The sequence below is a fragment of the Drosophila kikkawai genome, chromosome 3R (genome assembly GCF_030179895.1).
Source record: "Drosophila kikkawai strain 14028-0561.14 chromosome 3R, DkikHiC1v2, whole genome shotgun sequence".
Taxonomy (NCBI): Eukaryota; Metazoa; Arthropoda; class Insecta; order Diptera; family Drosophilidae; genus Drosophila; species Drosophila kikkawai.
In genome coordinates this window covers 8165005-8182279 of record NC_091731.1, presented here as the reverse complement: position 1 = coordinate 8182279, position 17275 = coordinate 8165005, and the positions used below count along the sequence as shown (strand labels likewise).

At 42.0% G+C, this 17275-nt stretch overlaps 1 protein-coding gene across 4 annotated transcripts in view; it reads left to right on the top strand.

The window, feature by feature from the left end:
- The window catches only part of 5-HT2B (5-hydroxytryptamine receptor 2B), a 51494-nt gene that overhangs the window by 16914 nt on the left and 17305 nt on the right, over positions 1-17275 (top strand). The window contains exon 1 of one of the 4 annotated variants that reach the window (XM_070287226.1): positions 9837-9969. The exons of the other annotated variants lie outside the window; for them this stretch is intronic. Coding sequence (XP_070143327.1) covers positions 9948-9969 — 22 coding nt within the window. The 5' untranslated portion in view covers positions 9837-9947. Of the gene's footprint in view, positions 1-9836; positions 9970-17275 lie in introns of those variants that run through there. 4 annotated transcript variants of the gene reach the window in all.

Genomic DNA, 17275 nt, shown 5'->3' with positions numbered 1-17275 from the left:
CTTGCTGAGATCCGGCCAACACGGGTTGGCACGAGTTGCACTTAATGAAGCTGCTGGTGATTGCATTATGTGGCTCAGATATTTCGATCAAAGCCAGATAGAAAAATGGCATCGAGGGGGCAGTCAGACAATTTAATAAGTGCGCCGCCTTTGTTGCATTTGCTGGCTTTGTTTGCTTGGCCTGGTCGAGGCGCTGCCGGAGACAAGCTGCAAAACAATGGCAACGGATGGCTACGGAAGCACTGCAGCAGCTTTGCCGAGCAGTGGAGCGAGGGCAGCATAAAAATTGCATTAGAGGCGGCAAACGAGCACTAGCAAATTTCGCTGGAAGCTTGCTCCGCGCTGCCTTCTTCTGCAGACATCTGCCAGCAGATTTTTATTCCAAGCCAACTACACTGCTAGAAAGCGGAATACCTAAATTACATTTGCGAATTCTTCGTTTAAGGATAACGAAATGAATCTCTGTCACTGTCACTGAACTCTGTACCGTCGCTTACTTGGTTTTTAGGGAGAAAATGACTGTTTTTGTAAATTAAAGCTTAAATTAAATAAGCAATACTATCAAAAAGAAAATAGACTTTTTAGTAAGCTTAAGATCTTCTTCGTGAAGGTCTTTGCCTTTGCCATCAGTTTTTAAAAAATCAATTCTGGTTGTAGAACTGATTTTATCCGACTGCATCTAAGTCCTTCCGGGGAAGTCCCCTATCCCCAGCACCCCTCTTTAGTCACCACCAGCTGCTGCAGTGGTGACAGTTTTGTTTGTGCGCTTTGGGAGCCATTACAAACACAAACACAAACAGAAAAACACACATGACACACGCACAGTCACCTGGAGCAATCCTGGCGAATCCTTTGCGACTGGCAAAGTGAGCAATGCAGATGGGGAAGGGAAACGGGGAAAACGGGGGAAAGGGACTGCAGTGCCAACAAAATGGCTGCTTGTTATATCAAGTGTGAAAAATATTGCAGGCTGGCAGCGGCCCAGACACGCGTTGGCAACTAAAAGCAAAAAAGGACGAAATCGGGATTTACCTGCTGTCAAAAGCCCTCGACGCAGCTTCACCAACGGAAGCCTGAATCTGCCGCCATCATGCAGCATTAGATCGCAAGGATTGGGCTCTAACAACGCCAAGGAAGGGCCTCCTTTTGTCATTACAGGCCCGTCAAAAGTAACTGGATAAGATATGGCCTTGCAGTACATTAATTGCACAGGGAAAGCTGCCACAAGTCTGGGAAAATTAAAAATATTCAGATCTTTCTACTTTTGCTGGCTATTAAAGTTTTAGTCAGGAGATTGCAACGCAGTAAAGGAGTCATTTCTGGCCCTATGAAGTATGTATAATACCTATACATTGTAAATTTGTTCAGCATTAACAGCCGTGCCGATCTAGCCATGTCCGTCTGTCTGTTATTACGCAATATAGTCCCTCAGATTTAAAGCTTTTTGAGTGAAACTTCGCAGATAGTCTTCTGTTTTTACTACTATGTACATATATATAAGATGTCGGAACAAGCCGGATAACTATATCTTATAGCTGCCATAGAAACGATCGGTAGATGTACAGAAAAATGTAAAGTTGTGAGTGTAAAATTGTAACTGTCAAACTTTAAAGATAACAAGTATATGTAAAATGTAATGGGACTTTGTTTTGTTTTTTTTAGCATTTAAATATATAATGTTTATTATATTATGTATTTAAATCTAAAATATAGTTTTGTATACTATTAAAGTTTTTTTATTTTAAATTTTATCAAAACCAAATTATTATATTTAATGTATAATTATGTATTATGATCCAATTGCAAACTACAAAGCTTGTATGTCCAGCTTCGGCGTTCCAAAGTTAGCTACATACTTGTCATATTTTTAATAAGACCCAGTATTTATTTTTTACTGAAAACTTTGGTTAGACAAGACCTAGCGTCTCGTATTATGCGCCATGAAATGAAATACCAACTAAGATTAAAATAAGATGTTTTTGAAGACGCAAATACAAAACTTTGAATCGAGCTACAACTTTTTGTTTAAAAAATCCACTACACTTAAGTAGTGAATTATTACAGGCCTAGCTGTGTTTAGAGAGTTTGGTATATTCGAAAAAGGTTCAAAGAATAGGTTCACTTTATTCCCAAAAATAAACCATTTCACAAAACAATCAAGGATTAAAAAGCATACTAATTCTTTTTGCATAGACTAAGTTAAGGTAATAGCTTATGGATAAAGTATTTAAAAAAGTATTTTATAGCCATAAAACTCTTTAAAGTTGTCAGTTGGCTTGTAATGCATTTAGCGGTCCTCGTCCCCGCCCATTTGATCACTCGATAACTGACCACATGACCAATTTAATTAGAGGCGGTATGACGTAATGGGCACTGAGTCCTCTTCGCCTACTGCAGCTGTGATGTAAATGCGTGAATTATGATTGCTTAATTACAATGTAATTAATGCATAATTGATTTCAATTTAAAATCTGCATGAAATGCCAGTTAATTAATAACGGTAAACGCAATTTCTGTATTGCCATCAAAAGGCAGAAAATGAAATTACAGCACACCATCGATGGCTGTGAATATTTGAGTAAATGCGAAAAGCTCGCAAAATGTTTGCAACTTAATAAATTATACTGGGGACGTCAACTGATAAATAAGAGGACAGCCGCAATTTGAAAAAAAGAAGGAAAGGAAGGCCAAGCGGAAAAAAACCAAGAGAAGGAAGGCAGCCAAAATTAATTGAGCGCAAATTGGTGAAGCTGCGATTTACATTGCCCGCGTCAAAAAATAAGAGCAAAACAAAATAGGCAATGAAATTTTACACAGATATCTTACATTGCAAAAAAGTGGGGGCGGTGCTGAGATGGAAAATGGAAAATGGGCCCACAAATTCTGGGGATTCTAGACGGCGCGTGGCTTACCCGGGTAAAATCAGCCAGAAACAATGGGCAGGGAACGAATTTATCATTCTACTGTCGCTGCCAAAGTTGTTGTTGGCGTTGTCAAAAAGCATTTTAAGCGCTTAAGCCAGAGCATAAGCTGCGACACGCACAAATCTACACAGCCGAGTGGAAGAGTGGCAGGGATTCACTTTTTCAGCGAACCTATGGGTTTCCCCCAACCAGCTGGACTGAATTTTTAAGACCCAACAAAATATGCTGTTTCCATGGAATCCGCTGGCTGAAAAAAGGTTTCGAAGCGGATAGTGACACTCGGTATGAATGCGGTGAATAGTTGTTTTCATAAATTTTTAAAAATAACTAAGCATCGTTTTTAATACAGACCTTAAAGAGGAAAACAGCTGCAACAAGTTAATTTAGTTTTTATTCTTTTTTTCGGTATATAAACTTTCCTTTGAGCTTCTCTCCAGCAAAAAATATTTTAAATAAAACAAACATTGCAAAAATTAAACATATCAGGCTGCGTGGAAACTCAAATTTATTTAGAGAAACGCTGACCAAAGAAGATATTTAAATGGGCTGCGTAAAATCAATTCACAGACTGTCATCAATAAAATACAATCAATTTCTGGTTGTATTTGATATTTTAATATTCAGCAAGCTGCACAATTTGGAGGAACCTTTAAGCAAACATTGCGATATCCGAGTGGAAAGCCCAACTGGGAACGCTTCGTTTGGCAATCAGATTCTTTCATTTCATAGATAAACGAGCCGCAATGAGCCAATGCCAAAGTTAAGGCCGAACTTGGCTAAACTTTTCCGCCCCGACCGCCAGTCCACCCAGTCCGCCAGCTGCTCCTCTTTCCCATTGCCGCCGCTAGTTGGCTTTATCATAAATCTTTAAGCTACCTGGAGGCACTGCTTTCCAATGAGCAGGAGCAGGAGCAGGACTAGGGGGCGATGCTTTCGGTGTGGGGAATTGACATGTCTACGCATAGAAAATGGCAGGCACAAAATGGCAGCTGTCGGCCGGCTCAGAGCAGCCAATTAATTTTTGGTCAGCTCCCAAAAGAAGGCCACGCTCACGCCCACGCTTCTTTTCCTAGGACTGTGCCGACTCCGGATCTGGATCGGATCGGACGTAATGAAGTTGGCCTCGGTTGTGTTTAAAGCACCGTTATGGAGTGCCACGTAGGTGAATTGGGGCGTGGCCGACGAACCCTTTTGGCAATCAGTGCGGAATTTGTTTTGTTTTTGCGGTCAGCCGGAGTCAAGAGCTCTGCCAAAGGAGGGTGTGGATGGGGATGCCGATGGGGATGGGGATGCGAATATGCTGGTGACGGGGATGATGGAGAGGATCCGCTAGAGCAGCTGTTTCACGCCCGCACATCCATCAAGTTGTCATGCAGAGGAGTCAAACTCACACGCTGTCTGCTTGTATCATGCACTCGAAGAAATAATTGAAGTTTAAGAAACAATTTAGAAGGGTTTATAAACCTTATCATCCGGGTACGGATGACAACTCTGGCATACTGCATTGTATATTTAACGAGATGCTAGCACTGTTCCTTAATAAATGCAGCGGGCTACAGAATTTCCAATCTATTGGAGCCGCTTTGGACAAAGCCTGATGACAATTTTTCTCAGTACATCAGTATCCTTTTAGTGCCCCGTGCGTGTGTGTGCAGCTATGTGTGAAAAGTCAGGGGATCTCTCGCCCCTCTGCACACCAGAGTCGCTGGAGTCGCTTTAGTTTTAGTTTCAGTGCCAGTCTGTCCCAGAGTTGGTCCTGGTGCGGCGGGATGTTTTAAGGCGCCGCCGTATATGCATGCGAGGAGCGCTGCGCCGAGGCAGCCGAGGCTCGCCGCTGCTCATTACTTATGCAAAGTCCCTTTTAGCTGTTAAGTGTTTTGTGTCTACTTACAAATGTAGCTGTAAATCAAGCGGAAGTCGGTTCGGCGGGCCGCTTCTCGCAAGGAGGAGGTTGGCGGGTCCCTGAAAAGGGCACAATTGACTGCACGGGTTGCGGAGCCATTACATTTTTTATTCCGTGCGTTTACTACTTCCGTAGTTGCTGCGCACAACAGTACGGTGCTTTAATGCGAACTTGAGCGCGACCCAGGGCGGAGTTCGAGGGGACCGCGTGCATGCATATATGCAAATCTCTTCCTGGACAGGCCGGACTCGAAAATTGATTATACCGATTGACGAGCGACCCGACCCGACCGACTTGTGCGGGGATAAAACTTTTGTTGAGTCCATTAGGCGCTACTCAGCTCGCCCCATTTGTTTCGATGATTTAAAGCCAATTCCTCGCACTGCGGAATTGGGTTCATGGAAGCGCAAATGCAAAGTAATTTAAGCAACCGAGTGCCCTGTGTACTTCTGAGTTTGTTACTTAAAATACGTGGATAAGTCAAATTAATTTAAATAAATTTTTTATGAAGCTCTTAGGCACTAAGTTTTACAACCCGTTGAGTCTGAAGTAGCAAATCAAATACCACCTGCAACTTAAAGTCTAAGCAAAGTAGTTACCTGATTGTTTATAGGTTCCATTTTATATTAATTTTCCACCAGCAATCTCTCAATTAACCACTTGTTTTTTACATTAAATATCAATATAGTTATTAACCGCAGCCATTTCTGAAAATAAAAAACACAGCTACAAGATCCACTCACAGCAAAACATCTACACAGCCACCATTGCAGACGGCGAACAATTGTAAAATTGCACTTTCCATGATTAATTGAACAAGCGGCGCGGCGTAAGGGCAGGGAACACATGCCAGGGGGCACTCGCAATGGGACAGAATATATAGTGGAAAAATGCTAACCTAAAAGCCATTACTCTAATAATATTTGACTTGAATCGATAACTTGTCTAAATTGCAACTGGCGTTCGGGGCGAGCCAGTGGGGTGAGGCTCAGGCCAACTGACAAAGAGCCAAGGGATAACTACCTGGCAGACAGTGCAGAGTGAAAAATAAACACAAACAGTAAGCAAATGCGGTGAGACAAGTCGAGGTGGAAATAGGACCATAAAGAGACCGAGACCAAGACCAAGACCAAGACCACGACCAAGACTAAGAGCCTCTCTCACCGGACCGCCTTGAAGTCAATGCCAAAACAATTGAGGTTAGCCCGGTGCTGGGCTAAGACGGAGGGCGGATGTGCGATGGGAACAGACATACTATATGCACCAGGACGAGGAGCACGTATTTGCCTTTGTGGCGGTCGCCTCGAGTCTCGCTTTGGAACGGGGCCACCGCCCCTCCAACGTCAGACGCAGGTCGGGGCCACGGCACAACTAACCAAAAGGACACACTTCCGTACATTTTCGAGGCCAAGGAGCTGGCACGGTGGCATATTCGTTCCGAGACTTTGCTTTCGCATTATAAATATGTATTAAATTACGAGCAGAAAGGTAAGTGTGGTTTATTTTAAATTTCCGCAGAGTTCATCTCTGAGCTCATTAAGATTCAGGGGTTCTCCTGGTTTTCTGAGACCAAAAGTATCGCGAGTGAAGAGCATCTGGTCAGAGGTTAAGGCGGAAGTTTCGAATGCACTTTTTTAAATTGCCTGCCAGGTGGCTATTGTCGTGGCTTCATATGGCGTGTGTTTGGGGAAGAATGCGGAATGGAAAATGAATTGTGGCCCACTGCAAGGACTGTGCAATTACTCATTCATCGATTGTTTGCATGCGCCGGCAGAAAGGCCGGAGGAGGATGACGCCCCCTCCTGCGGCTGGCGGCGCGGAAGAAAGACAGCCACTGCAGCCAGTGCACTGGAGCGTATAGTTTTCTCCTGTTTTATTGCTGGGTATCATAATTTTGACCAGGAGTTTGCAACGAAAATAAGGAAGCGGCTCCAGCACCATTATGTATGATATATATATTTAGAATCATTTAGAGACTGGCTATTTCCGTCAGACCTTTAATTTGAGGTTTTACATATGCCGGAACTGGTTAGATTGCACGACAATTTTATTTAGCGTTTGCGATCAGGACTATAATGGAAAAACTCAACTCATGCCTTTCTTTATCATTCTAAAATTTGGCTTTTAGTTTATTAAAAATCGAACGACTATATAAAGAAGGGATAAAACAATAAATAGGAATAGGAAAGTATTGTATTACTTCTATAGAACCTAACTCCGTACTTTTTCAAATCATATTTTCATGTATGTATATAAATATATTGATCGTGTATATCCTTAAGAAATTAGCCATCTTTAACTTTATTTTGACCAAAATAGATCGATCTGTAATAATCAAATTGCAAACTGGTAGGGTATACAATCTTCGGCATCCCGAATATAGCTTCCTTTCATGCATTTTTTTATACTTTCCAGCAAATGGCAATGCTAATGGATTAACAAATGCATTTTTCATTGCCACCCCCTCTTAGTGGGCTTAATATTTAATTTCAACGACCCGAAGTCGCATTGTGGGAGAGCCTTGTTGCACTTTAAGTGGCCACAGGTTCATTTGCAAAGCGTAAAGTAAGTGGCGTGTAATTTATGTGCCACCCGCCTCGCTGACGTTGCGAAAAGAGTGCGAAAATTGCCGCAAGTCAACCAACTGCAGTGGCTTTCCCCATGCCTTTTCAGCTTTTCATGGCGAAGCTACGTGAAAGGCGACATCCTTTTGTCGCATGCTTATTCTGCGGCGCGCTTAAAGCATTCAAGGGGAGTCATGAATGAACGAACGCTTTCACTGAAGGAATTTCGAGAATTTATTTAATTAGAAGGTCATAAAGGTCGCATGAGGTGCATCTGCATCTGGTCCAGGAAAATCCATCTGCTTTTCCCTGTTTTCCAGCTCATCGTACCGTCAGTGGCCACTTCATTTATCAGGCTTTGACACTGACAGCGCGCGTCCGAGTTTGCATCAAGTTTCGGCTATCCTTTTCGGGATTTGATTAACGAGCCGTGGCATCGCCCAACTTTCGGACTGGATTCTGGGGGGCAGTGCGGAATTGTCAAGTCATATTTCATTTTTGGTCACCGCCCACGCCGGACAAATTCGAATGAAACATCATATCGCATTTGTATCTGCTTTTTCCCGTCCCAAGTTTCGAGGGTTCCTAGGCAAAGGACTCTGGGCCGCTATGGGGGTTCCAGGCCGAGTGTCCGCAGACAAACAGCAACGCATTTGCGTGACAAGTTTCCTCCCACCGCCCACTTCAGGTTGACTGTCAACTAGCGAGGCGACCTTGCCGCCAACTTACACCTGCACTGCGGAAAAGCCTGGCGTTACGCATATCGTCATATGGGCAGCCTTTTCACCCACACTGAAATGAGTCATAATCAAAGTCCCGATTGCTGGTAATATTTTCTGAGTGTATCCGAACATTCATAGCTCAGCGCACTTAAGCTCAGAAAGGCCCAATTCAGGCGGCAACACGTGCTTGCCCTTTGACAACGCGGCGTATGCGTAATGCGGCGCAAGAATCTCCTGCTGCTTGGCTGCCCAGAGGTGCTCCTGCTGTTGGGTTCGGCACGTGAGTGATAAATAATTATAGACAACCAGGCAACCAAAAATTATAACATTAAGCTCGAATAAAATGCCAGGCACGTTCCGGCTTCGCCTCGAATAATTCGAGACATCGCCCTATATAGTCCGTACTCGCATTTAGCGGTCGCGAACGCCACGCGACGTGACGGGCCCAAATTGGAATTATTGCCATCATGTCACTCGATTAGTGGCGTTAAATTGCCAAAGCCACCTCCCAGTATCTCATCCCGATGGAATCATTTGCATCTTCTTCGATACGCCGCGGCGCTCCGCTCACGCAAAAAATGCTCCTACGCATTCTGAGCCCGCTTTATTCCCCTTAATGGTGTCCTCGACTGCCGACGGCCATCATTTAATATCCTGTCAACGGAAGTGGGCTCTTCTTTTGATGTGCCCAAGTGGGAAAATATTTGCAAAAAGTTTTTAAATAGTTCAGAGCAAGTTAAAAATATACTGCAGGGGGCAACGAATAGCTCAAAAACCCAAACTAAGCCCGTAGAGGCGTTGCTATTCCAATTTGTCTGGGGAACATTTTAAATGTAAGACATTTTTCTAGTTTCAAGGTAAAAAGCGGTTAAAGCTTTGAAGTTTTAAATGTGATATGGACAAGAAAAAAGGAAGCTTACTTCGGAAAGCGAAAGTTTATTTACACTGGCGGTCTGCAATTCTATCGAACCGGTGAAATCAAAATTACCTTACTTAAGGTGTACGTATATCTAATTCGAGGGAAAATTTTTATTAGATAAAGTGTTTCATTCGGAGCTTGAGAGGATATCAACGGTATAGAAACATACATCCCTATGTGGATTTTACGACCATACATTAACAAAAATATCTGCTTGAAAGCGACATGACACCCAAGTAAATTCAATTTGAAACTTTATCCTGTCCTGCAGCTCCGACATAATCCCCTGTCAATGGAACCGGAGGTTTCGGTTGCAAACAGTAACAAGACCAAAAGTCACAGGAAGAAGATGCATTTCGTGTATATTATGTACATTTCCATATGCGTTGATGCTTCGGACCCTGAAAATTTGATTGCAGAAGGAACTGAGAGTTTCATTTAATTAAATCCACACCGACCGTATCGTGCAGCTGCCCCCTCCTTCACACATCTGTCTTATCAACATTTCTTTCGGCATATTGTTGATTTTTCCCTGGCCATTTTTCGCTTTCATTAAAACTGTTACACAAATATCAACACATGCCGATGCTAGCCGAGGCAGATACGTTGGTATCCAAGCAAAACGCTCCGTGTTGTGGTCATTGGAGTGGCTTCTGCCTGGCACATAAAATGTAATTTTCATTTAATATTTCTGCTCTAACTGACCACGTCAGCACGTAGCACGTGGAGTGTGTGTCCCTTTCAAATTCAAATTTTGTTCAAAACTGGAAACAGGGAATGTTGCCCAACACTTGCTGCTGCTTGGGCAAATATTGAAGTAGACACGTGTCAGATAATTCTGGGAAATTTATTTAAAAAGGATATTGTAGTGCGACAACTTTAGGTTTTCCACAACCAAATTAATAACCATAAAGGATGCCATTACCATCACGCAGAGGTAAATATAGACGGGGCATTAGGCGAGTCGGCCAGTATTACTCCGCCCAGTCGAGTGATTGTATTTTTAGTCCTATGCCTTTGAATTTATAATGCCAATTCAAATTTGCAGAGCTCGGCGTTCCGCAGCAAAGTCAATTCGAATTATGCATAAATCTCAATATAATTGACATTGAACGACAAACTTTTGCTACTTCGCCCAGAAATTTTACGAGACTATTTTTACCATTTGAGAAGGCGTCTGCCGGTCTTAGACAGGCTATTATATCCGAGTCAAATCCAGGGCCTTGCCCAAAACAGTTGCAAAAAGTTGAAAGGATGTTTTCGGCTCTTCCACGCAACTCCCTCTGACTTTTCTTATTGTGGGAAAGTTCACTGGTATACATTGGGGGAACTCATGTGTGCGTCCATGTTCATTGTGAAAATTATGCGAAAACTTTGGCTCTGTCCTGGAAGCGACGCAGGCGAAAGTATATTAAATTGTGCATTGCACTGGCTTTTGCCAGTTGCACTTTCGCAAAATCTCGGCCACAAAAGCCTCTAAAATAGCTCAAAAGCATTTTGCGGCTTGGCTTTTCCGGCCGGCGATGAGTGCCCATTGAAACGACTCTGCGGTTGTCCAGTTGTCCGAATAAACGAAACGAAACTGTTCCCCATACAGATTTCCGGCTCTTTCGGGCTTTCATTGGGTGTGGCTTGACTTCCTGAGTCTCGACTAGGCTTTTTTTTTACCGCTGTTGAAACTTTGATGGGGTCTCGGAGAAGTCTGACGAACTAACGTTGGCTCTTGAGTTCAGGGCTCCTAAAAGTCCTTACAAAGTAAACTAGCCAGATTTTCAGTTTATTTGATTAACCCGCAGAGACAAGAGTCGCAGAGGAAAAATGCGAATTAAGCTGTGTTCGGGACACATCTGCCGCTGAAATACTCGTCCTTATCAGTGTCGTATGCGGTTGTCGCATAAATGTCTCGAAAATATGTCGTGTGCGGCCGAGAAAAACAAAACCATAAAGATGAAATATCTGAGGGCCAGACCCTTGCCTCGCATAACTCACATGCTCCTCACATGCTAAATTCGCCCAGCGTCGACATCTTGTAATTTTATTTTATTATGCCCAGAAAGGACGCCCCGGCGCACTTACCCGTGGCTTGCGTGTGTGTTTTGGGCCCAAACGAGACGGACCCTTTATATCCGCAAGGAGAAAAGTTTGTAATATCTCCTGATGTTCCGGTTGTCTCAACAAATTGGTGAGGAAATACGTATACTAAATAAACTGTCGGCAGCCGCTATTGATTGCATGGCTAATGACCTTGAAAGTGATATGGGATCCCCATTTCTACCTTATTGTTTTGGGTCTTGTTTTGCCGAAGTTTCGTCATAATTTGATTGAGAACAGTTTGGCGACCCTGAACAAAACGAACTCATTCCCCACCTTAAAGCTTGGATTTTATTTTAATGTTTTAAAGACATTCTTCCGTTTCCTTTCAGAACTTTCTCATTTTCTTTTTGGTAAATGCCGTGGAAAGTTTTAGTCCGCGAGAGTGAACTTGACTTGCACTTGACTGAAAACAGTTTGAGTCTTAAGTGCACAAGGAAAAGCAAAGCTAAATTAATATTTATTGGTTATTCGTTCTCTGTAACATTAAGGGAAGATATGCGGTTCACTTTTTTCTTTGAGGTAAACTGTTGTTTATCATACTGATAAAATTTTGCCAGTTGAATTTTTTAGTAAGATAAAATCAGCCATGATATTAATTATATTGAACAGATTAATATTGAAGAAATCGGCTAAATAAACAAGCATTGTTTTAGGAAGTTCTTAGGGACAGAAACTAACCCGTTGGCGTTACATTACAATTTTAAATTAGCTTTCATAAGCTGGCCTGTAATTTTCAATCTCTTACCACAAGGGAAACTGAAGAAAAGCGCAAAGGATAGATTGACCAAAATATTCAGCCGCATCGAAATATTCAGCCGGCTCGAAGTACCAATGCATCAATCCAGGTCAAAGAACCAAAATGTAAGAGTAGGTACCACAAATAAAAACGTCTATGTTTTTCGTTATCGGTTACTTACCTACATAATAGAGGAAAACAGTTCACTGCTGTGCAATTTTATTTATAGAATATGTAACCTAAAATATTCCTTTTCGATTCGCACAATTTTAGTGTGGATATAACTCCTGCTGATACAAGCAATGCTATTTATGCAATACTTAAGAGAAAGTAGAAACCAAAAGCTGACTGGTTTTGCTTCCTATTGCGAACTTTTCAATTGCACTGTTTTCCTTACTTATAGTACTTACAATAATAAGTTTTCTTTGGCCAAATTACTGAGGTTGCTATTGCCCCTGAAAATCGAATGCTGAATGGCCTCATCAATGGGTTGGCTCCTTCGGTCGGAATATTTAAGCGCAGTTGCAATAACTTTGCAGCAGAAGGGGAAACAAAGGTATTACAAGTGCTTTGTAATCTATTTGAAAAGTTTTTCCCGAGCAGGAAAACGAAAACACACGCCATCACGAACATGGACGAAAGTAAGCAAGCTGCGGCAGGGAAAGTAAGAGAAAAGCGAGAAAACGAGAAAACGAGGCAAAGTCCGTAAGAAAAACCCTCGTAATAGACAAACAATGAGTATAATGAAACGTTAAAGCGTCGTGTAATGACGCACAGGAAGCGAAGCAATTTACGTAAGCTTCCAGAGCGAGTTAGGAGTTTAATGAATGCGAGGAATAGAGCGTTCAACTTAATGACGATGCCAAATGCCGATGCTGAATGCCTCGCAAGGCGGAAAATCGGAAAAGTCGGCAAATCGAAGCAGACGCCACTTTATGTGCCACATTAGAGCACTGTCAATAGCGGCAGCAAAAGTTGCGGCGAAAATGAAAGCCGGAAGGAAGCGACCCACAGACAGTCCCTTCTTTACACGTTAAGCGAAGCGTAAACAATACAAAAATAAAGCCGTTTAAATATTCACATAAAAACAAAGGAAGCTAAATTTGGCACGCCGAAGTTTGTATACCCTTGCAGTTTGCCTCAACATTTATACATATATATATATATAATACATATCCTTCGTGCAATAAATATAAGTTTTAACCTTGTCGCACTATGAATTACTAATAAATAAATTAGTTAATTAATTACAAAGAAGACTAACTGCAAAGTATCATTTAGATAGATTCAAAACTAAGAGACTTTTATGCGTAGCAACAGGCTGACGGACAGGGCTAGATCGACTCGGTTGTTAATACTAAACCAGAATATACATACTTTTTAGGGTCGGAAATGGCTCTTTTACTACTCTGCAAACGTCTGGCTAAAACTATATAACCCTGCAAGGGTATGAAAAGTGTAGGAACGACAAGGCAACCTGTTAATTCTGTTGAAGCATAATAATTATACCCACGTTAATATACCGATTAAGTTTAAAAATATAAGCGCTCTCAAAAGTTTATTTTGACTTAGCATAAACATTTATATTTGTTCTAATAATAAACTAGCGAAGACATTGTTAATAAAGCGAATAACAACAAAACACAATAGCAGAAGCTCGGAAATTTGTAATAGAGGTTATTGTGGTGGTTGGATTAAGGTATCGGAGCAGTGGGTGCATCCTGGGCCCAAAAACGAAACATGTATATATAGGATAAAAATTAAAAACTATTGACTATTCTTTTGCCAGTTTTCAATGTGGGCATTTCCTCAATAAAATATATTTATTGGAAATAGGCTAGATATTTAATTAAATTTGGTGTCCTTTCTTTATCTGACTGTGCTCCTCGTCACATGCGATATTCCAGGACAAACAACAATTTATGCACACATATTTGCTTTGGGAGGCAGACATGGAAAGTGGACCGAAAAGGACTCGAACTCCTGCTCATATATGTATATATATAAATATATGAAAATTTTCCGTAGTTTCTGTTCGCCGTTTCCGACCCTGCTAAGCTGGCAGCTGTCAATGGCGCGAGCTCTGGGAAAAGGAAAAGTGCTGAAGGTTTGCTTAGTTGGGCTGGGTAAAGTTGAAGTCTGCGCCGAGTTTTCTTGAACGTATGGATAAACACTGGCTTCATCATGAGATATGGGAAGAAGGGACAAAGTTGCCGTTGCAGTGGAAATTTTGATAAGCAGTTAATGTGGCTGTGTAGTGGAATACACATTTCTTATTATACTTTATTTTTGCAGAATAATGAAACTCTTGAAAGTTTCTATGGCACAACACGAAGCTCTCTGGTTATTTAAAAGTCTATTAAGAAAGTTTTCCACTCTATCTCTTCCATTTTCTTTAAGCACCGATCAATAACTATAAAAATGTAAATTAGCAGCAGGACTTTAGTCAACTTACTACAGCAAAGGACTTTAAAGGATGCATTGCTTTTAGCTTGACTTCACATTCGTTGTTATATTTTAAGTAAATGGGAAGCTCGAAGCCAAGACAAGTTTAAAAAAAATAAGATATGTATATTTGACATTGATGTTGATTACATTATATAAAGAAATCTGGAATTAATAACTAAGGCAAGCGGATATAAATCAGTTGGAGCATTTAAAATGCAAATGCCGATGCAATCACAAAACAAACCTTGGCAAATGAGTTAGATGCAAAGCTCTTTCCTTTTTCCTTGCCTTTTGTTCTGTGCGCCTCCCGAATCTCGGCTGACTGCCAGTTTGGCAGACATCAAAGGAAATTCGGGAAGTACTTGCCTCACGGAAAATAGAAGTGCCAGGGACACTACAAAATGTCCTAACAAAGGCATGGAATCGAAAGGAGCTTCCACCTGGCCGGCAGGTAGGGAAGCGAGCTTGTGGGTCACACGGAAGCTAAAGCCATTTGCATTATTGCCAGACGCCACCTCCTCTGAAGGATCCCTGGGAACTTGAAACGAAAAATCAAAAGTCACAGGAGGCGACATGCCGACAAGGGCCCGCCGCGCCGGCAGGGTAAGACTGAAAATGAAGATGCCTCCTGTCGGGCAAATTGCGTAAGGAAAATGAAAATGATTTCTCCGACGCTGATAAGAAGGTCGTGAGCCAGGCCACCCCTAATCGACCGCCCAGCCAGCGAATGCCCCCGACCCCCATACCCATTCCGCGTCCCTGCGGTAACCTCGATTCAGTGAACAGCTTTCGATTTCCGTTCGAGATCCGCTGGCTAAGGCTTGTGGGCAATCGGGGCAAATGCGTTTATGGCACATCGATGGGAATCGAAAGGCCATTAAATAGTTTACTTTATGCATGGCAGGCAGATTTCTGCCCTACGGTTATTTACTCGACCCGACTGATGATGAACCCGTCAAGCAGCAGTTAGGGCCAACTTGCCATAGACCACATCAACGACTTCCCCACTCACTTTTCTTTTCTTTTCTTTTCGTCGTGGTAGGTTATTCACTTTGTATTTGCTTTTTGTTTGGCATCACGTAGTCACCGCATGTTCCGCCAGGAGTTCCTTGTTCCTCGCCCAAGTGACCTGGCCAGCCGGTTGTGCGGAAGTGTCTATCATATGCATGTTAATAGCTTCCCTGACCAGCAGTTTCTGCGAACAGCTTTACTTTTAACAAGAAAGAGTAACCCGTTAAGAGAGCAGAAAAGAATTGCCTTATTTTCAGCAAAGAAGCACAGTCGCAGTTCTGATTTTATAATTTGTAATTTATTGGATGACTGAAGCAAGCGAGCGGCCTTACCACTTGAAAAGATACTTTTGTTTTATATTCCATAAAGCAAACCAGAAACTGTAATATTATTACCGAAGCAACATCGATGACCATTATTTATGGATATGATAAATCTCGCTTTTTCCGTGTCTTTCATGAACATGTACATGTCTCTCGGGTAGGCAACCGCAGAAACATTTTGATTAAAGTACGACTTTAATCCCATTGCGGATTTTTTTGCGTGGCGATAATGTTTTTGCGTGGCTGACAACACAAATATTTAACCACAACAAGTACCAACAACACAAAAAAAGGGAACAATGCCCACAACAACAAAAGTTGGCAACATCGGTTACAGCCAGCGGAAACAACTAGCATCAGCAAACAACGATTCATATTTCGGGATTAGTCGACTTCGTTGTATTCCTTAAAGCAATATCAATTGCAAAACAGTAGTAGGTGCTCATATGATTAATCAGGAAAAATAAATACCTTGTAGGCCTGAGGTTTTGGGGCTTCAGAGATATCATTAAAATATCGAAAGCATTTGGCAGACGAAATAGCGTTCGATCAGATCTCCAGGTACCCTGTGCTGAAACTATACAGCAAAACCACATCTCGCAAGGGTCGAGGGTCGCATGCGAGGATATTTTTTGTACTCTATGAGCCACATACATGCATACTATATATCCATCTGTATGAATAAACATATGCATGACCATGCAAATGTGTCAACGGGACGCGCGAAATGCAAATGAAAATGATATGTGTTTGCATGCGGACGGAGCTAAAAGCCGAAAACTGTTGTCAGTCAGCGAAATACTGCGAAATAAAAATAAAAGGAGGCAAGCAGAGATTCCCGGCGGACCGACTCCCAGTCAGCAGCATCTCCTCGCCGGCGGATGCTACCCATAAATTCGGATGACAGGCGAGGTGACAACGTGTCAACAAGCGCCGCGGGTGCTACCACGCCCCCCCAATCACTGCGCCCACATACACACCCACATTATGAAGTGACGTGATGAGCCATAAAACAGGAGGAGGTGGGAAAGGTGTCCTGAAACCGGCCAATTAAAGAGCAAATTTAAGAAGGTCCTGAGGACATGCCACACACTCACATCGCAGTGATTGATCACTCGGCATCTCAAACCAAGGACAATTTAATTGGCAGGCGCCTATAAAGCCGACTTGTTGTCTGACATTTTAGCCTCAGTGCGAGGCATGCGTTGCTTTTCAACGAGGATAAACTCAGCCTCAGTGTTGTCGAAAGGGAAATTTTAATCGTTGTTAAACATAAAGATCTTTGGATCCTTACCCAAGCAGACTTTTTAATTTAAGCCAGAAGCTTGCAACGCATATTCAGCCTCAACAGTCGAGTCGATCTAGTCATGTTAGTTACGAATTTCTCTCAGATTTAAGACAGTCTAAACGAAATTCATTTTAATTTTCCTCTCTTTTATTGCATTCTGGAATTGTTCGGATCGAACCACTATAAGTCATAAAAATGATCGGAAAATAAAAGTTTATTTTATTTTATTATTTATTATAGTTATTATTAAATACTAAGTATTCTCATATGCATATATGTATGTATATATTATAAAATAAACAAGTAAGAAATTCCACTTCGGGATTAGTTAAATTTGGGTGAG